The sequence below is a fragment of the Dunckerocampus dactyliophorus genome, chromosome 4, assembly GCF_027744805.1.
Source record: "Dunckerocampus dactyliophorus isolate RoL2022-P2 chromosome 4, RoL_Ddac_1.1, whole genome shotgun sequence".
Classification (NCBI taxonomy): domain Eukaryota; kingdom Metazoa; phylum Chordata; class Actinopteri; order Syngnathiformes; family Syngnathidae; genus Dunckerocampus; species Dunckerocampus dactyliophorus.
In genome coordinates this window covers 5,431,779-5,453,699 of record NC_072822.1, presented here as the reverse complement: position 1 = coordinate 5,453,699, position 21,921 = coordinate 5,431,779, and the positions used below count along the sequence as shown (strand labels likewise).

The 21,921-nt window shown below is 41.0% G+C and overlaps 1 protein-coding gene across 10 annotated transcripts in view; it reads right to left on the bottom strand.

Moving 5' to 3' along the window:
- The window catches only part of grid2 (glutamate receptor, ionotropic, delta 2), a 514,233-nt gene that overhangs the window by 61,595 nt on the left and 430,717 nt on the right, over positions 1-21,921 (bottom strand). For all 10 annotated transcript variants that reach the window (XR_008570124.1, XR_008570125.1, XR_008570128.1 and 7 more), the window contains one exon: positions 17,014-17,209. Coding sequence is in view for 5 of the 10 variants with exons in the window: in XM_054774557.1 (XP_054630532.1) it covers positions 17,014-17,209 (196 nt within the window). In the remaining 5 variants the exon portion in view is untranslated. The remainder of the gene's footprint in view (positions 1-17,013; positions 17,210-21,921) is intronic.

Here is a 21,921-nt window from a genome sequence, read left to right as displayed (position 1 = left end):
AGCTAATTGTCTATAAGTTATTGACCATTTGCCGTGATACATGTATCACGTGTACGCTAGCATGCCCAAAGCCTCGTTTACACTTGCATGCATTTTGTCCCCGCAGTGGTACTCAATTTTGCGTGCCAATGACTAAATTGTTCGTAAACAGGCGTGGGGTATGTAGAAACTGTGCAGGGCTGCATGCCAGTGCGCAAAGAAAATTTGTTCTAAATTTGTGGCACGCATCATTTCATTGAACTAGTCGTAAACGCAACGTAAACACGCAGCAACCTATGCCTAAGCAATGCCTATCAAAGCGGGTCTCATTGACATGAATGGGTTAACTCTTTCACCACCTCTTGGAGCAGGGGTGCCCATTATGTCGGTCGCGATCGCCAAGGTAGTTTGGGTCGATCGAGTAAACGTCACTTTGTAGAGGACATGTGACATCAGTCAGCTGACATTAAGCTCCCCTCCTGATTCGCTCTTGCTCCCTCGCGGCGGAGATGCAACTTTCACCTTTGTTATACTGATTACGGATAAACGAACTCAGCGGTAAGATGCCTAAATCCATAACAAAAGTTATCTGTTCACTTATATGGAAAAACTCCACTACAGAAATGAGTGTTTTCTACACGTCCGCTTCTTAACTATTATTTCATGATGAAATGGAAAATGTGCCCATTGCTGAGAAAACCGCAAACTGTGTGCAAACTAGTCCTCGTGCTTTTCAGGTGTGCCATTAATGGTACCGCCACTGCAAATTGCTGGACAACGCGGAGACAAAATGCGTGCAAGTGTAATCACCGCTTTACAACCAGTCTCACATGAACAAACAGCTGTTACATACAGACAATGCGAACTTGAAATAATTTCCCTCGCATCGCTTCTAGCGCGGTGCCCAGTATAGTGCCTACCCACTTGTGCCACTGTCTGGCAGTATCTCCATTCAGCATTCAGAGGCTAGTGGACGTTGACTTGTTATGAAATAAAACCTCTTCATAGAGGGCAAAGGTGAATTTGGGAGGTTTGGATGGGAGCCAGTTCTCCAAGCACCATCCATTAGCAGGGCCAACGCAGGTTTATAGATGCTATCAAATATACTGGGAATTTACTTCTTAAAATGTTCCTAGAAATAAAACATGTAAACTGGTAGATTTGATGTGGATAGCGTGAAACAGGACACAGTAAATGACTGCAAATTGACCTCACCACTTGATATTATTCTAAGAAACGAAAAGACGCAACAACCACAATGGATAGTGAAGATCTATTGTAGGAACTTAGCAAGAGGAAAAACCCTGAGGATAACACACGCACATAACAATGTGCACTGTCTTTATATTCCCTCTCTGATTGGGTCCTGCTTTCTTTGCCATTTCTCCAATAAATCATACCAACATGAATTTCCGTGAAGTACTCCCTTTCTCCAATTTTGGTTTTATCTCAGGGAGGCTGTATGGTCTCTCGATAAGCCTTTACGGAGACTGTTAAAGCCAAAAGGTGTAGCAGTTGAACATATGCACACGCTGCCTCCACATTCACCGTGCAGTTAATTAATTACAAAAGATATGCTTGTCAGCGGCTGTAAGTATTACAAATGTAGGAGGTGTAGCAGCGGACAATAAAGAATAAAAAGTGCATTGATAAGGGATGAGGAGAGGCGGTGGAAAGAGATGAAAAATGAAAATAAGTCGTAAGAAGTTTGTGGAGGAGCCCCAGATGTAACAACCAGATACGGCTAGCGCTGATAACAGCTTAGAAAAAGGAACATTCCACCAGGTTTCCAATGGATTGTCTTAGTGGTGGTGGGGAGTGTGGATGTTGTTGAACTTTTCTACAGAACATGCAACACGTGTATGAACCTTTCTAAAGGCATCATCTTGATTGATTTAACCCTGACTGTACCTAATAAAGTGTCCTGTGAGTGTATATTCTCTAGCGGAATGTGCTCACGTTTCACCATTCACAATGCCACCTTACGTTGCATCAATTCCACCATTCTACATACGCACCCGTTTTGCATGTCACAGTGATGGGGGCCTCGCTTGTCACGTGTTAAACTTCATTTTGTGACGAGCCCATTTGCCATCCCATAATGTCCCCTTGTCACCGTCTGCACATTTAGCATAATGACTCCTGAAATTATGATAAAAAATGCCATCATGTCATTACCTCTGCTACATAAATTTGAAGACTGCAAGTTAGGACGGTATAATGTAAAACTATAAGCCTTCACCGATTTACCATAATGACTTCGGTGATGATGATAAAGATTATGCAGAATATCCTCCGCCAAAGCAGAAATCAGCCATGACTTGTTTGGATCCCGCTGCTGCGATGGCGCTCGGGGGGCCGATCGCAGCGAAGCCGGTCCGGGATAAACGGGGGAAAAGGTGGGAATACGGAGATGTGGAATGAACGGTGCGGGAGTAGGGTGAGGAAGAGTGATGGAGGAGGAGCAGCTGTAGACGACTGAGGAAGGACAAGAAGGGGATGGAGAAGGAGAGAAGCAATGACTGCTCAGGGAGCTGCTTGGTTATATGGAGATGGTCCAAGAGGAGGGGGGCAGATTTAGACTGCAGAGAGTCAGAACATATTGGTGGATTTTAATTTGGATGTTTTTACTAATACATAAATTCATTTTCCTATTAGCTTAATGGACTCGTGGGTGCATTAGTGGAGTTGCAACCATTTAACAAAAAAACCCTACTTGTCCTCCTATCTGTCCTTCGGTGACCATCATGTATTAAATGGCTGTCTTTTTCCACCCAGTTAAAAACAGAAATGGAAGGACACGAGGTTAGAGTAGAGCACAGACCTTCTTCAAGGCCAAACAATCCTAAAAATGTCCACAATGATGTGCCAGGCAATGCTAACCTACACCAGTCCTGTAGGTGGCGCTAAGGTGCAGACAAACAGCAAGAGGTTTTATTTTCACCACAGCTCTATATGCTGGTTCTGCTTGGTTGCTGCCCCGATTGGCCCCAATGCAAGCGGACTGCTGTCACGAGTCACCAACTAAAGTGATTTGGTTCACTCCAGTCACTTGCGTTGGCGTTACACCAGTAAATTTAACCGCTCGTTTATTGCAATCTTTAACCAACTACTTCACTTCATGAAATCATAGTAGTATCAGCCCAGTGTTCCGGGTGAGTCCGCTCACTCCACTCGGTGAACCAATTTGAAGGATTAATTTGACTCAGCAGTGTTTTTGCTGACTTGAGTCAGGTAACCAAGTCCAAGTCTGCTAAGTCGCCTTGTGTACTAACAGCAGCCAGAGGATTCATAGGCGCTGTGTTAATGGAGGAATCAAACTCACGATTCCTGATTCAGTACAAAGATTTGAATCAATAATCCGGTTGATTTGGGAACAGAGCAGCTCAAAACATGACTAAAGGTGAAAATTCTGCACTTTTTATCCAGAACCGCCAGATGTTCAACTACAGAACCTCGAAAACAACCTGGCTAGGACTGCAACTAGTGATTATTTCAATAACCGATTAACCTGTCTATTATGTTTTTGATTAATCAATGAATCAGATTTAAAAAAAACACATTTTTTTTATTTCCGCCTTTTTATTCACAAATAGAAGATGTGCAAAAACGCCGGGTTGCCGCTTATATTGACGCAATATTCTTTTGAAATAATGTTAACTAATAAAAAAATGCAAATGTTTGTCAAATAGCTTCAGTAAAACAATAAATGTACACAAAAATACAAATCAAGATCATTTTCTTAGTCGATTAATCTGAAGCTTGTTGTTTCAATTAATGGAGTAATCGGTTAGGCCATAGATGAGCCAAATGAATATGAAGCAAGCAGAGTGAGTGGTTGGGTCCGCAGTATATCAGAAAAGGCACGGTCACAGGAGTGAAATACGCACAAGTGACTTCATAATTTCTTGTGTCCGACATGTAGTGTAATCATTAAAATTAAAACGAAGGTTTGAACTTCTTTGAGAGTGTTTGAACAAGAGAGAAATGTGAGAAAATGTTATTGGATGTTGTGAGAAAAGAAGTGTATGAAGTGTATGGTGAGGGGTTTCACAGCCTTAAAACATTGTAATCATTGTAAAAAAAATGAAGTTGGCTACGTCACGGATTTCACTTATTGCAGGCAATTTGGGAACCTATCCCCCGCGATAAACGAGGGAACACTGTACACTAGGTCCCCAACTTACGAACACCCGACATGCGAACTTTCAGAGATACGAACACAAGCCGACTGGTCTATTTTTTCATGTATTTTGCCTTTTAGTACTGTAACGCCATATTTATTCTGCTACATCTTGACCAGTAGAGGGCACTGTGACACTGCTAATGGTACCAACAGGTACAGGAAGCCGCTGGGTAGAGAAAGCTAAATGGAAAGCTAGCTTGTAGCTGTATGATACAACCCGGACAGAGCGTGTGATTAAAGTTTATGAAGAGTTAATAGGCCTGCTTAATTCTACGCCACCCATAGAACACTACCTCTTTTAGAAGAGTCTAACCACGACGACTTGTCCTTTTTTTCAATATCTCCTCCTCCTCCTCCTCCTCCACCACAACGACGTATGCTCGACCACTCTTCTTCAAAGGTAAATAACATTTATCATTACGTATTATTATATCACTTTTATTATTGTTTTTTTCATTAAGTATCCTCGTTTAATATTACTACTGCATCCAAATTCATATTTACATACATACACATATACTGTATATGTATACACGTACATGTAGTACCTATATCATTGGTAATATTACCTTTTCCCCGACTTAAGAACAATTCGACTTAAGAACGGTCGTCTGGAACCAATTGTGTTCGTTGGTTGGGGACTTAGTGTACTGTATGTGTTTGTACATAACAACACAGAGATGCTATAGTGTCACTGTCACAGTTGTTTTAAAATGGGTTCGCTGCCAACTAGCCATTGGTCCGAGTTGCCAAGGTTACGGAGCGCCGCGGCCATCCGTCGCTGCGATATTCTCCGTATGAGAGCATGACCAAAGGATTTATATATAGTGTATATGTACATCATATAGCCTATATACAGCATATATGTATGTGCTGTATATCTGATGTGTTATGAGAATGTGGGGATCAAGACTGCTTTGATTAGATTTATGAAAATGAGCGTCTTATTTATATCTTTGTGGCGTATTTTATTGGATGGGAATGAAATCTCCAAAGAAGCCGTCTTGATATACATCTGTCACTGCGCCTGATTACGACTGCGGCAATATCCACCACAATAATTCAGCCTCCGCTAAGACCAAATGCCTTTTTGGCATTTCTATTTTCTACAAGTGCAAATCACCCTGACGGGGAGGCGTTGGAAGAAAGAAGGGAGAGAAAGCTCTTTTTCTGCAGAGTGTGATAGCTCATTAGAATTCCACACAACAAGCCCAAACAGCAAACATATTTCCCCCGCTGTTACAATCCTCTGCTTGTGTGTGATGACACTGTTGTCTGTGTTAAGACGCCTAAGATTTGGGCTAAGCAAATAAAAAAAAAGAGGGCTACGGGAGGGGAGAAAGTGTGGGATAGTTGAGTGTAATTATAGATGAGACATTTCAAATAAATGTACTTTGTCGTCTATATTCTTTGTGGGATTGTTTTTTGTTCTATGTCACAACAATAATCCTATTCAGCTGAGTCTCCCTCATCCGTTTGCTCCGCTTTTGAAAGAAAAGGTGCACAAACACTCGCTTTTGATGTTTGCATGACCTCATAAAACATCCTGTGTATGCGGCCTACCACTTCATGGAGGACAGTTTTGCAAAAAACAAAAAGAGCAGGCTTTGCTACACATCTTAAAACAAAGACTGGAGTTCTGCCAACTATCCTCCAGTCAACTACAGACGTGTTAGCTGTAAATTCGACCAGTTTGTATTTCTTCAGTGAATAAGCTAACCTAGCATGATGTTGTTATGTAATATTAGCACTGTAGCTCACATAGCTATGCTAGTGTCGCTAAGATTTGGGTCCTCCTGTCCTCCTTAATGTAACTTAGTATTGAATCGGACATTGCACATCACTAATCGGTAGTAGCGTCAAGCGTTGTGACCAAGGCGCTGTGTCATTATGTGAGAAAAGTAGTTCTTCGGTGTTAGCGCCTGACAACAACTGACATTTTGAAAATGGAACATTGTTGGCTTTATAGGCGGAATAGGTGTGTGCCATTACTGCCTCATGCTAGCTGTTTTTCTCTCTTTAGAATGCACAGAAAAGGGAAAAACGTGTGTTCATGTCTCACATAAGGATCGTGGATGATGGGTTAAATTCCAAAAAAGTGTACTTTTTCTTCAATAACTGGTAGGAGGAGTCATGGGATTAATTATGTAACACGTTAGCATTGCACATCATTGTGCTCTGAACTAGTGGATTATTTCAAACCTTTCTGGTTATGTCTAATAAGCGGTGGGTTATCATTAATAACTGGCAGGAGAATCAATCTTATTGACTGATACAACACATCCAGGCTGAGCGTCTGTTTTATTATTCCCATTCAAACCAAAATGTAAACTAATCAGTAGAGATTTATGATTGTGGTCTGCATACGAAAACATGGGAGTTCCTGGTAAAGACGAATTTAAGAGCTGATGCTGTGGCTTGCAAGTATTGACGATTCCTCCCACAAAACCTGGTGATTGGTATGATCCATTTCCAAAATGTCTCTCCCAAGAACTGAGTTTCTCTGTAAATGGTTGATTTTTTTCATAAAGGAAGACAGAAAGTGCAAAAAAAGAGGTTTTGGCTGATTATGCGCATATGTATGAGGCGTTTAATTTTACACTCACACACCGTTTCCAATCCAACACACCACCCTGCCCTCTCTCCACTTCTGCCCTGATTGGCTGTCATTTATACGCCTGGATGGATTTCAGAATCAACTTACTTTGGCCAAACGCTTCCATTTAAGTCCCATTCAAAGCGCTTCTCCTCAGACTGGCAAGAAGGGTCACTGGGCAGCGTGACCTTTCCATCCTAAGCCAAGCCTCAGTTAACCATAGCAATTAATTTGAAAACACACGGGAGTGTTGATAAGGCGACATCTCTGAAGTGGAAGGTTGACTCGGTGCATCAGAAGGTCATGTGGACAGAAAATCACTTAAAGTGACAATCCACTCAATTCCAAAATCACTCTGCAGTCATCAGAGATTCTCCAGGCCAGACCGAGAGCGCCTGACAAATATGACTACTTATAGCATCTCCACCAGTGGGTGCAATCAGGCCAACTATGAAGATCTTGAAAGTGCGTGTGCAGCACCTTGAGTGTGCCTTCCTCTTAAAAGCGTGTGAATGCACAGTAACTATTCATAACAATACTGTACGTGTGGAATTACATGAAACATGTCAATGCAGGGGCGCTCACACTTTTTCAGCCTGCAGGCTACTTTTAAAATGACCAAGTCCCAAAGAGCTATCTCCTACTATAAACACAGGATATATATATATAGTATATTTATAAATATCGGGAAGTCAAAATGATCTACCTCTTACTATAAAACATATAACATATCAAATCTAACCGGTAAACTTTGAAGCTATTATACTAAATCCTATTGATTAGTATTTCACATTCACAGTTTCACAGTTTACAGGTCATCAAAATAGTTGATATTCAATAATTCACAATTCAATGCATTATGGCAATAAAGATAATTTCACATAATTCCTCAATAGTTGTGTACATAACCTGAGTAGTGTGTCAAAAAATGAGTACCGTAAAGCACCGTGTATAAACCGCACTTTTTTTCCACTGGTAAGAAGCAAAAAATCGGGGTGCGGTTTATACACGATGACAGGTCTGTGACCAGACGCAGAAATTGACAAGAAGTCCATTGTAGAATAGCCGTCTGTGGGTCAGACAGTTGCTTTGACTTTAGCGCCCTCTGCTGTACAGTTGCTGAAAATGCTTGTGTATGCAACTAACTTATCTGACGGCTGTCTGTATTTTCACACAGTGAAACCATCTCTTTATACACTGAAGCTAAGCTAGCTTCCAATGTAAAATACAATACAACGTTGGAGTTTATTCAAATTCACACTAAAGCAATGCAATAAAATAATAATAGAGAAAAAGAGAAGCAGTGAAAGATAAGATATCAAAACATCTCTGAAAATTGCAAATTTCTTTATTTTGATTTATTATTATTATTATTATTATTATTATTATTATTAATCTGTGCTTAGCCATAATATTAAAGATCTAGATGCCGAAGTTCAGATTTCTCCTTTATTCTTCTTTTCGAAATTGTTTAGTACCTTTACGCATGTTGATTTAAGATGAAAGAGTTGGCAAGCATTTATGAATTAAACATTTTTTTTTCTCCGCCGTGAGCCTGAAAATGGGGGTGTGGTTAATACACGGGTGCGGTTTATACACGGTGCTTTACGGTATGCAAAAGACACTGCAGCTGAAGTCAAGGTAACATATTCCAAAGGTTTCAGCAATGGGCACATTTTACAATTAATCATGAAATAATAGCTTCACAAACAAAAATGTAGAAAACACACATTTCTATAGTGGAGTTCAAGACGCAAAGCGTATAAAATTTATTTATAGAGCACAATTCATACACAAGGTAATGCAAAGTGCTTTAGCGAAAAGAAGGGTATGTCATCTGTCATAGCCACTACAAGTGAATGGACAACTTTTCTTATAGATATAGGCATCTTACCGCTGAGTTAGTTTATCCCTCATCAAAATAGTAACGATCAAAGTTGCATTTCCGTGTTTTGCTGGAAACATCGGTTCACCGGTTACTCCTGTGGCTCCTTCTGCTGGACAGACACAGCATTGCAGCGTCATTTTCTATGCTCTTCCAATAAAATGGTTTTCTCAATCGAAATGCATTATGGGAACACTTTAAAATGTAGGGGTTTTTTTCATATAAAACTCGTATTAATACATGTTTCTATATTTGTGAGGTATAATGTTTGAGTGTTAGCTGCTGTGTGGTGAGTTTAATTTAATGTTGTTTGTAAAATGAAACCGTGAGTCAGACTGTTATATTGAGTAATGACCTCCTGCAATTTTCAATGCGTTGAAAAGATCTGTCGGTTCATTGCTTTTCCAGCGCTTTGTGTTTTGGCATGTATCCTTGGGTGCTCTTCATACTTCTAGATACCAACTATGGCCTTACGGTGAATCTTCACCCGCTTCCTGTGACGACCTGGTGCTCTTGTCACTTGCATGTATTCCTGTACACAGGTCTCTCTTCTGTTATTTAGTTGTATTTGCTATTCCTCTAGCTCCTTTGTTTGTTTGTGCTATTTAGCACAGTTCCATTTTTACTTAATTAATCCCTTTGTTCATTTTTGCACATTGCTGCTCTTTGTGAGTACACGTATTTCCACTAAAGACGATTTATCCATGCCAGCCACCATGTCTCCACATCCTGAGGTGACGCTACAACATAATAGCAAAGCGTGACAGGAATTCCAGTAATTGTTAGTTACTATACAGTTATTTATTTTAGATAATTAAATTGTGTATTAATACAGAATCTTAAATAACAAAGCAAAAAACCCCACTAATCCTGATTTTACAATGTAGAAATTATGCATTTAAAAAAAAATAAAACTTAGTATGCACACCCAAAAGTCATTTTTTCCAGCGTATCTGCATATTTTGCACGTGTCCATACTGACATCTTGAGTGTCTGTGTGTACCTACACAATGTGTGTATACCCCCACCTTGGGCATGAATACTTGCACATTGAGCGTATGTACTGTATGTGTGTCCACCTTCACTGTGAATGTGTGTGTAGATACCGGTTCCTTATACGTTTGTGTAATTGTGCCTCGGCCATGTGTACCTGCATCCACGTACATGTGTACATGTGAAGACGCTTGCACGTAGCACACTTTTTTTTGTCATTTTATGTAGTTCAAAAGCTTTGATATCTCTATTAGTAATGCAGCAGCGTAGAGGTTGAAAACATTACTGGGATAAATAATTGATAGCGTGTCTAAATTATACATTGAAGCCTAAACTGCAGAGCTCACAGGGCCCGACATCGCAACAAAAACCAAGCACCCGCCCCATTCTTCTTTCATATGACATGTGACCCCATGTTGATGACATACTGTATTGTAGTTGGAGGTGAAACACCATTTTGTTGACCTCACTCATCCACTGACTGACACACACAGCAGGCGTATGAGCACACAGTATAGTCTATATACATGCTGTGGGCCTATTTCTGTGTATGAATAACATATAACACTTACAGATGTCTGCTTGCACATTCAATTGTGTGTTTGTGTACAGTATGAATGAGAATGCTACATCAAAGTGTGTGTGCGTGCGCGTGCGTGTGTGCAACACCTAGAGACAGCTGAGACACTGACCCATTCTGACATTTAATATTATTTTGCTGCAGGGGATGGAAAGCGAAAGGGGAGAAAAATCCATTGAGCGCAGGAGACAACGGTGACGGAGAGAGTAGGTAAGAGGTTTATTGTGGAAGAATGGGTGGGGGAAAAAAAGCCTGAGAAAAGACGAAAAAAATTCAGATTGCACCTCAGAGAGAGGAAATCAAGGTCTCGACCACAAATACAACAAACAGTCTGGACCTTCGCATCTAAATATAAACCGCTGACACAGAGATGTCCATCATCGCCTGGAGGCACTATTCAAGGTGGTAGGCAGTGACACGGAAAGCAATCGCATTTAGATGTTTACGTGGTAGTTCATATTACGGACTGTGCAGTGGGTTCCTTCCACTGCATAGAGGATGCTCACATTCAGACTTAATAATAATAATGGATTAGATTTATGGGCTGCACGGTGGTCTAGTGGTTAGCACGTTGGCCAATACAGGAAAAGCCTGGAGATCGGGAAGAGACCTGGGTTCAATTCTTTTTCGGTGTGGAGTTTGCATGTTCTCCCCCATAGGCTCCAGCATGCCCCCACGACCCTAATGAGGATGAAGCGGTGAAGCACACACCCTGAGGCAGACTGTCAGCAACGTGGCTGCCAAAATTTGTGCCTACGGCCTCTCCGACCACCACCAAACATTCATTCACATTCACACATCAGTGTGGGCAGCACTGGAGGCAAGGTGGGTGAAGTGTCTTGCCCAAGACTGGGTTTGAGTAAGAGGGGATCGAACCACCACGATGACCAGCTCTACGCCCTGAGCCACTGCCGCATCTTGCTGCTAGCAGTATATCCCACCTACGGAAGCTACGCTAACGTAACGCACGCACTAGTTATGTTTGTCGCCAACTAATTATAGCTATTTGTCAAGTTTAGCTACGAACATTAGCTATCATTGAATGCATAGTCTATCGTAACAACATCATGAATGTAAATTGTTGGTGGCTGCTTTTGCATTTGTGTATGTGCCACAAACATGTACGTGAATACCAACAGCCGTGAGTCACAGCAATGAATGCCAGTTTTTACACACTTTAATTCAGAATTGTGAAAAAAAATAGATATTATTAGGTAATATAATAGGTAATATAATAGATAATAGGTATTTTTTTTGGCACAACCTGTTTTTTAAACCGCTATTGGTATACATATCATCGGTGCGAGTTGCACACAGTCCCTCTTTTGAATGAACACATTTTGCTTTATTCAGTATCGAGGTATTTGTAGCCACTTTATGTTGTAGATTTTTAATGTGAGATTTCCATCTATTGTGACCCCGAGAAATGTATTTTTGAATGTGTATCATTTTTGCACTTACAAAATAGAATTATTTCAGTTTTACTTAGATTTAGGGATAGTCTATTATATTATTATCCAACCATATTTTCAGTATAGTTAATTCCTCTGTGATTTTTTTCCATAAGTTTCTGTGTGCTATCTCCACAGCATAATGCGGTTGTATCGTCTGCAAATAATACCAATTTCAAGTCCTTTGCAACTTTACAGATGTCGTTAATATAGATTAAAGAGTTTTGGTCCCAGTATTGAACCTTGGGGTACGCCGCACGATACCTTCAAGCTCGCAGATGTATATTCTCCTAGCTTCACATGTGCCTCCTGTCTACTAAGTAGCTTTGAACCCAATTCAAAGCTCATCCTCCGATTCCATATCTTTCTAGTTTTGTAATTCGGATATTGTGATTAATTGTATCAAAGGCTTTTGTCAAATCCAATAAATACTGCAGCTGCACACTTTCTGTGGTCTACATGATCATTTCCTTCTCCAATTCACTCAAGTATTGTCTGATATTGTTATAATTTGCATCCATACTTCTGCTATTGATGTGAATGATGAATAACTTGTCTATATGAAGGTTATTAATGAATTGTTCCTCTGTGTAGTCACTGCAGTCATTTCTGATAAGTGAAAAGAAGTTTGTATCTGGATCTATATAGTTCTCCAGTTTCAGTTGTTTATATTATGAATTTGGCAGTTCTTTATCAACGTATATATTGACCAGCAACCATTACCATGAATTCCGCCAAAGTTACCATATATAAAACAGAGTTATGTAAGTTTATCCAAATCCTTCAAACTTCTGATCATTAGTACTTTTTCTTGTTCTGGACTGCCATTGAACTTTAGGTAAATTTTGCAGTTGGAGGTCCATGTTGCTTGAATTTTTTTCTCTTTACGTAGATGTCCGCATTGTTTTTGGTCAGGTGTTCATTGAGGTACATGTTTGTTCCCTTTAGCATCTTACCTTGTCTTAATAGTTTGTTTTTAAGTTTTCTGTTGGTCAACATCATGATAATGGCCGCTGGTTTGCTTTTGTCTTTCTGAGGGAGTGGGTGACAGGCTTCTATATTATCCTTTTGTATGTTAATACCCTTGTCCTGCAGATAGTCTACTACTTGCTGTTCAATCGAATCCAAATCCTGATTTCCATAAACTGATCCTTCCCCCCTGGGTATTACTGCAGCAGCGAAAGACCGGGGTCGTGTTGGCAATCCAGTAACAATCACATTGTTCATGCGGGTATATTGTTCGAGGTCAGACAATCTACTTTCTAGTTTTGCAATAATTATATCTTAAAAACTGACCGACACAGGCCCAAAGACTGGGCCTGCTGAGATTGATTTGGCTCTGTTGTCCAATCTTTCACTGTTGTCAAAATCACTTATTGGTGGACTAGGTGGGGTGTTTTGGATCATTGTCCTGCTGCAGAACCCAAGTTGGTTTCAGCTTGAGGTCACCAACAGATGGCCGGACATTCTCCCTCAGGTATTTTTGGTAGACAGCAGAATTCATGGTTCCATTTATCACAGCAAGTCTTCCAGGTCCTGAAGCAGCAAACCAGCCCCAGACCATCACACTACCACCACCATATTTTACTGTTGGTATGATGTTCTTTTTCCGAAACTTACTTTTACGCCAGATGTAATGGGACACACACCTTCCAAAAAGTTCAACTTCTGTCTCGTCAGACCACAGAGTATTTTCCCAAAGGTCTTGGGGATCATCAAGATGTTTTCTGGTAAAATAGAGACGAGCCTTAATGTTCTTTTTGTTCAGCAGTGGTTTTGGTCTTGGAACTCTGCCATGCGGGCTGTTTTTGCCCAGTGTCTTTCTTATGGTGGAGTCATGAACACTGACCTTAACTGAGGCAGTTCTTTGGATGTTGTTGAACCTTCCCACTCCTGGGAAGGTTCATCAAGGCATCACTTTTTCCACACAGGGCCATGTAGGTTTGGATTAATAAAAAGTTAAATTTAAGTTTCATCTGCACTTTTTGTTTGATGAAACAGGCAAAAAGTAAGAAATCAGAAAGGGGGAAACACTTTTCCACACCAGCGTAAACAACATTGTCATGTAAGAAACAATACCTTTGCTATGTCCGAATTTAAATATCTGTATTAAATCTTTTTTTTCCCAAATTTTTGGATTTACCTGAAAAAAATATTTAAAAAATGCACCGATGCGTAGGCTGCCAAGTCGGCACATCAACAACACAATCTCCGCACAGCTACCCTTGCTTTGGTCCACTCTGCCTCCTTTCGGAGGACACCGGCAACTTAAATCGAGACACTCATTTGTCCCTGCTGGGCTGGAATCGGTAAATGACCTTAATCAGTCAAGCACCAATGCAGCACATTGGCCGGACTACAAATGGAACATGGAGTGGCAAGAAAGCTCTTCCAGACTTCATGCTTTCATTGATGACATCAGTACAACACCACCGGGAATATGCTTTCCCAGGCCCGTTTGGGTCAGCCTTAACCGCCTTCGAACCGGCGTTGCTCTCTTCTGCTCATCCATGTACAGATAGGGTACGGCTTCCACTGTGGTCTGTGAGTGCGGTGCAGAGTAGCAGACTGCAGACCACGTGATAAGATCCTGCCCCATTTATCGTCATCCCAATGGGGCTCGTGGTTTGACAGCTGTGGACGAAAACTTGGTCAGCTGGCTGACAGATAAATGCCCATCTATCTCACGGGTTTGCCTCCTTTGCGTCAACATCTTACTGCACACAAAGAATTAAAAAAAATGAGGAAAGGGGAAATCATATTTGTTAAAAACTAAACAAAACAAGCCCCCCTAAGAAAAACAAATAAGTGAACAGAATTGGAAGCCGGCTGGAGTGAATATGTTGGCTGAATCCTTGATGACAATCGTGACAACCACAGAGTGGCAGCAAGAAAGTGCTTGTGCAGCCAGAGGACTGCAGTATGTGTGTGGGTGGGTTTAATTCATTCAGCTTTCTTCTTCTCCAGACGTCCTTGTAGCTTTCTCCCTTGCCTCTCTTTCAGCGCACCACCTTTTGTTTGCCGTGTTTGTGTGTGTGTTGCCTTCTTTTAATTTCACCCTTCCTTTTGTTTCTCACTCTGTTCAAGCTATGTTTCCATGCCTCAATCCCCTGCATTCGTTTACACTGCATTGAAGATGGCATGGTGCTCCCCAGTGGTACACGCAAATCGCGAGCACCTTTCTCCTTGTCCTTGGCCACATTTCTTTTCCAAATGCACAAACATTCAATAGATGACCAAATAAATAGTGACTGACTGTAATATTAGATATGTTTTGTTGTTTTTATGCAAATGTTAATTTGTAGTTTACAAAGGGGTTGAATCATTTACAGTGCAACTGTCCATAATTTTAATTTAGTTTTGCTACAGAAAAATACTACTTTTTAGTGTATTCTAGTGTATTCTATGTGTTTGTTTATGGTCTTATTATTATTTTAATAATAGTTATTAAAATAATAATAATTTGTATTATTATTAGTTTTATTATAGTCTTACTATAGTCATAATATTATGGAAAACAAATAAAACAATGAAAAATTAGGTTGCAGGAAAATGTATAATGTTACATTAATGAAGTCAAAATATTGTGGGAATAAAGTCATAATTACAAGAAGAACAGTTACAAGAAGAAAGCTGAAATAGTTACAATAAAATAAAATACATTTTTAGGGGAATAAAGTTGAAATTTTAAGAGAAAAAGGACGCATTCTATGGAGAAAAAAAAGCACCATTTTATGAGAATGAACTTTATAATATTATGAGAAAAATAATGTCATTTTAGTAGTATAGAGTTGAACTTTTAAATATTTTTTTTAAGGTGTAATATTAATGTGAGAAACAAAACAACGAATAAAGTCATAATTTTTGGAAAATTAGGTTGCGTAAAAAAGTTGTAATATTATGGGAATAAAGTCATAAGTAAGTCATAAAGTAAGTGAAGGACATTTACAGTACAAAGATGACTTAAGAAGAAAGGTTGAAATATTTACAAAAATGAAAAGAGGGAATTAAAGAGCAAGGACCTAAGTTGATATTAATAATACACTTGTTCACCTATATCACAAAGCTGAGATGCTGCTTTTTTCTTGATACAAAACATGAAAGGGGCCCTTGCATCCTTCAATTTTTCACTGTGGCCCTTGCTGGGAAAAGTTTGGACAGCCCCGGTGTAAAGGAACTGCGTATTCCAGCCAATTTTATGGTACACGTATAAAAAATACACCTGGAAACAAGGTAAGGAGTTTGGGTCAATAATGGAATGCTGACATATTGTTATGGATTGTATAAATCCCACAGTTTCTTTTCCAAAAAAAAAAACCCTCTGCCTCTTTAATCACTTCTCTCAGCCCTTCAAAGGCCTTGTGTGCTGGCTGCAGTTCAAGTGGGATGCATCACGCTCACAGCAGCAGGGATAACATGCAGCCCTCCAGTGGGGAATAGCCCAGGCCGGCACAAGCACAACGCGGGATGTGTACAAATCACTGTCACGCATCACAGAGGGAATTGAGCATTTAAGCCCGTAGATAGCGTATATGCGCGGCCATTATCGTCATTTACATAGATTTATCCTCCATCAACAGAGAAAATCCTGTGCGGCGTAAGCTATTTGTTAAATTAAGCTGGAGGGCCAATCATGTAATTAATGCACGTGCATGTGTGAAATATGGCTTTTACCACAACATGCTAGTTTGCATCATAATGTAAAGCAAATATTTATAGCAGTGGTCCTCATTTATTTTCTGTCATGCCCCCCACCCCCGGGGGCCGGGGGGGGGGCGCATCACTATGTGAGAAGCACTGATTAATAAAAGACAAATGTTAATCGTATATTATGGAAAATAACAGCTAGTGTGTGGATAATGAAGTGAAAAGGCCGGATGGGGCGGTGCCCCACTTGTCACAGCAGATGGCACAGTTTCGCCTACATCTATTTATTTTATATTCAACAAAGTAGTGACAATATTCCGTCCATCTATTTTCTATGCCGCTTATCCTTATCAGGGTCACAGGGGTATGCTGGAGCCTACCCCAGCTGACTTCAGGCGAGAGGCAGGGTACACCCTGGACTGGTCGTCAGCCAATCACAGGGCATACACACTCAACCATACACACTCACATTCATACCTATGGATGATTTAGAGTCGCCAATTAAGCTAACATGCATGTTTTTGGAATGTGGGAGGAAACCAGAGTACCCGGAGAAAACCCACGCACACACGGGGAGAACATGCAAACTCCACAAAGAGATGCCCAAGCCGAGATTCGAACCCAGGTCTTCCCGGTCTCCCAGTGCCCGGCAGCGCCCATGCTTCCCCAGATCATGTCGCTACCGTCAACTCTTACCTTTCGGATGCCCTCCTTGGACTCTTCCACGTTGTTCTCGGCGCCTCCCGTGCGGTTGATCATCCGCCACATCTGTGAGTACATGGGGTCTCTTTCGAAAGGGTTCATGGCCTTGGAGCGCACCTGGTCGTACACGGCAGAGTCCAACACGGTGCCGTAAGGAAGCTCGGTCTGCTTGGACAAGTCTTGGAGGGACCTGGGATGACGAGAAGTGACATATATTTACATCGTCCTGTACCTGCAAATTAACTATAAATTCTTTTTATTAACTCAACTTGTCCGTTGGTCAAGTCACGTGTTTTCTAGGCAGAATTCATACGGCCTAAATATAACAAGTCAATAAAAAAAAATCTGTGCAAGTAACACGTCCTATATTGTACCCTGGTTACAATGCCAACATGGGGGTTGCCTTATTGCATTATTAGATAAGCAAGTCCCCACATTTGTTTAGGGTAGGGGTGTCTAAACTTTTTCCAGTGATGGCCACATACTTAAAAATGAAAGGATGCAGGGGCCACTTTGATGTTTTGTATGGCAACACGTGTAGATATGCTAGGAAGTTATTCATGTATTTTAGAAAAAACGAATGCAGCTCAGCTTTGTCCAATAGCTGTCCAATACAATCACTTAGCGTATCATTGATTAAAATATAATTTATTTTACAATCAAATTGTAATTAAAAATCACATTGTATAATTCTACTGTATTGTATATTTTCATTTTTTACATTGAATTGCATTTGACCAAAAATAGCAAATACATCAAATTGATAATAGGCAGTTTTGATTTTGTATGTATTATTTTCTATTTAACATATTACTTGTATTATTCATTTGATTGAGTGGTACTCGACGACGCTCCAAGCATATTTAACAGCCGGCCCAGACTGATTGATGGAGGGCAGTGCGGGCCCTCATTACAAAGATGCTGACTCACTCACAAAGACACTGTAGCGTTTATGGAAGGTCGTGACTCTTGCGGTTCCTTCTTGAACCCTGTCTTCAGCCGTCTCCCTGACCCGTCTAAACAAATGCATTTGAACATTTTAATGGACTTTGATGTTAACATGAATTTTTTATTGCGGTCAATGAATCACTTGCTTTAATGGTCGTCGTGTGGGAATACATGTCGTGCCAATCAGAGGCGCTCTTTGACCAAAGATTCTCCCTTTAGTGGAACGCTGTCAGTGGCCTTAAGCTTGTTATTTCCTGGTGTGTGCTCGCTTAGACGGGACTAATAGAGCAAAGCAGTGAGGACAAGCGAGGCAGGCAGTAAAAATTATTATTATTTTTTAAAAATCTGGTTGGAGCACTCCAAAGTTGTCCTCCTTTTTACTTGAGTGGGCAATGGCATGACGGTAAGACATAAGAATATCATCATTTTTACGACATTAAAGCAACAGTAAGGAGTGTTGATAAAGTGACATGTAATAAAGTGACATATAATAATTTATGTACTACGGTCCCATGTTTATAGCAGTTAATTGGTTCCAGATCCAACCACAATAAGTGAATTTCCGCCAAGTTGGATTCAATAATAATACATGGGATATTTTTGTAGTTAGAGCATAGAAAACCTGTTGATGACTTTCTAAATAGAATTTTGACCATTATTAGAGCCCTATAGACATTAAATAACACCCCATAGTCACCTTTACACTCCTATTATTCTTTTACAACACACTGCTCAACTGCAATGCGCAGGCTGCGGGATCACTGCAGGAACACAAAGGACGATCGCCACTTTAAACATAAGATGCTACCGAGCTAACCAGTTAGTGTCCAGTTTATTTGTGATGTATTTTCTGCGGGAGTCCAATCGTTTTTAACATTTTCTTAAGTGAAAATCGTTGAATTTGCACATTATTTCCTGATAAAGTGAAGCTGCCGCAAGCATGCCTGCTTACCATCACACTGCACGGTGAGTTGGATCATGGCGCCTGCCACTTTGTGTTTGTTCCCAATAAAATAATGTTGTAGCAACATTTATTATACACCATGACTTTCTACAGCGCTTGTAACGGACAACAAAATATGTAAAAATGTCATATAGGAGGCACTTGTAGTACTGCTTCATCCTGAAGTGGTCAGGTGTATGCGAGCTGGAAGGTGCTTGTCACTGCCGTTCTTCCATAGAGGAAAAGCCAGGTTTTTTTTTTTTTTTTTTTTTTTTTTTTTAACAGCAGCACTAGCTAGCAGAAAGTCAAATGCATTCAATATATTCTTATGCTCTGCCAAATGAATGCGTGAATTTGACTGCCAAGATGGAGGATTATATACCCAAACTCACCCTGGACTGGTCGCCAGCCAATCGCAGCAATTTGTAGACATTTAAAAAAAAAAAAAAATGAATTATTCTCTTCTTGTAATAGCTCTTTAAGCACCAAAGTGGCAAAATCGCTATGAGCAGCACTGCTGAATTTAACAAGCCATTGCTGCAAATATGGTGCCTCATGTAGTTAATACTTTGCACCAGGAGATGGCGGACATCTGTAACTTCAATCCATGTTTATGCAACGTTTAGGAGGTTATAGACTTTGAACCACTGTGTGCGAGCTGCAGCGAGTCCCCACGCAGCATATACTCGAGCCGATGCTTTGCTTCACCATGTTCGGGTTGGCAGGATGGGACGCGGTGGGTTGTCAAAACAGCGCTAATGGTGAGAGGGGTGGCGGGAATGTAAAAAAAACACGGAAATAGCGGAATACTCGGTCGTATCTGCGGGAGGCTCCTCGGCAGAAAATAGAAAAATGCTAATAGATAGGTGACCTGAGAATACAATGACCTGGATGAATGACACTATTCACAGGCAGACAGACAGACAGACAGATTGACAGATTGACAGATTATGGCGTAGATTATGGTTTTGTACCACTTGTGTGTTTTTGGTTTTAGACCACATCCTTCCTCTCTCAGTTACCACTCCGCAGTGTTCATCCTGCCTTTGCCGCCATCGCCCGCCCTCTCGCTGTTTTCCTAAAGGATCGAAATTGAGTGAAAACATCCAAGCGTGAAATTGACCAGAGAGGAGCCCTGAATGCTCGCTTGTTAGTTCATTTCCAGGGTGAAACAAAAGGCATTAATAGTTAAAAACCTCCTCTGTCCTACTGGCTGGCGTCTTAAAACACTAAGAACAACATGACCTCATTCCTCCTCATGTTCGTATTGAAATAGTCCTCAAATTGTAGCTGTTAACTGCAGAATCATGGCATGAACAGCTGTGGCTGTAAGCAATCTCCTGATGTACTTTTATATGAAGGTTAAAGAAACAAGGCGTCTATTTGAGGTGAGGCAGTTATTTAAGCGGAGGCCGCCGGCGTTTATTATTTGAGGAAATACGGTATTTAGTTGTCTCAGTCCCACACTAACACTCTCTTCTCTCTGCCTACAATGCAAAATCAACTGTCCGCGCGTTAAGAGAGCACTCGAATCGCCAACATCACAGTCCTCCTTTTTAACTCAGACTCATTCAGCACCCGAGCGACCATCTTTGGAGGCTGGGGGCGCCATGTGGGTGGTGCCCGAGAGGTAGTAATTATGCCTCTAATGACCCCGGAAGAGTAAACACATTAAAGATAATGCATGAAAATTTATGGAAATCCTTAATTCACTCAGCAAGCTGAGAGGCACTTGTTAATGGCGGCACATTTTAAAGGGAGGAGTGGGTGGAACAACGTGGAGCGAAAGGTGAATTCAGCTAAATTAAATGAAAGTACTGAGGCAAAAATGAGGGGAAATGTTTGGAAAGAAGGACAGAAATCACGAGGCACGCGCAGAGTGACGAGATGGAGAGAAATAAATGATGTTTATTCCGAAGCTGAGTCGAGGAGCGGGAGGAGGGAGGACACTGGCGGGCATAACGGATGCCGCGGAATTCTGATTAGTCCAATGAGAGATGAACGCTTCCGAGTGCCACCAGGAAAGGAACACTAGAGAAAAACACACATTATCACAAGGATATATAAACAGAGACTGAATGTGTGTTGTTATCTCTCTAGTTTTGTGTGGCACACGTCTTCCCACGTTCACTGTGAGGACACTTGCCTTTTTGGGGACATTTGGGGACCTCTGGAAGAAGGCATTATCAGGCAGGCATTGTGAATTGTAGCACTGGGCCACACAGACGAGGGCCTTCAGTCAGGAGGGATGCCCTCTGCAACATTTCACAGAGCCACTTGGCGTTTGACGCCCCTGCACAACCTGAAGCTCTATTGTTCCATTCAAGGAAAAAGCCCCCCAGATCATGATGGTGCCACCTCCAAAACATCTCAGGTGGGATCTCCTTGTCATACCAATAACATTGGAAGCCTTCAGGACCGTCAAGGTTACCGTATTTTTCCAAACTATAAGTCGCACTTTTTTTCATGGTTTGGCTGGTCCTGCAACTTATACGACTCCGGAGCGACTTAAATATGTTTTTTTTCACACTGACAGCTGCGACAGGACCCTCTCGGTGTGCCAGTGAGTGTATTTGTGTTGTTGTTACACTTCAATGCCCCTAGATGTCACAAATGTGACATCTGTGGAATATGTCTGTTTTATGGAAAAGTTGTAGTTGTGCTGTCGTTATGCGAGAGACAAGATGTTGCCGCCCACTCTGAAATAAAGCCACCCAAACAACAGATAACGTTCTCTTTTTTTAGTTGATATGACGATATCACAGCCAGTATCTGCTACTCCTATACAGGCGATACGCGAACGATGATGTCACAGACCCGCCCTCGCCCCATGACTCACCTCGGTCGACAGTCTCCTGATATTTTGTTTGTTGAAATATTTCCAGAAGTAATTCCACTGTTCGTAAGCGGATGACGACAGACTTTCATGCATCCGTTCTTTCTTCTTCTATGGTTTGGAGTGTCACGTGGTTCCGTCTGCGTGCCTGTCTTTCTTCCACCTTTCAATGTCC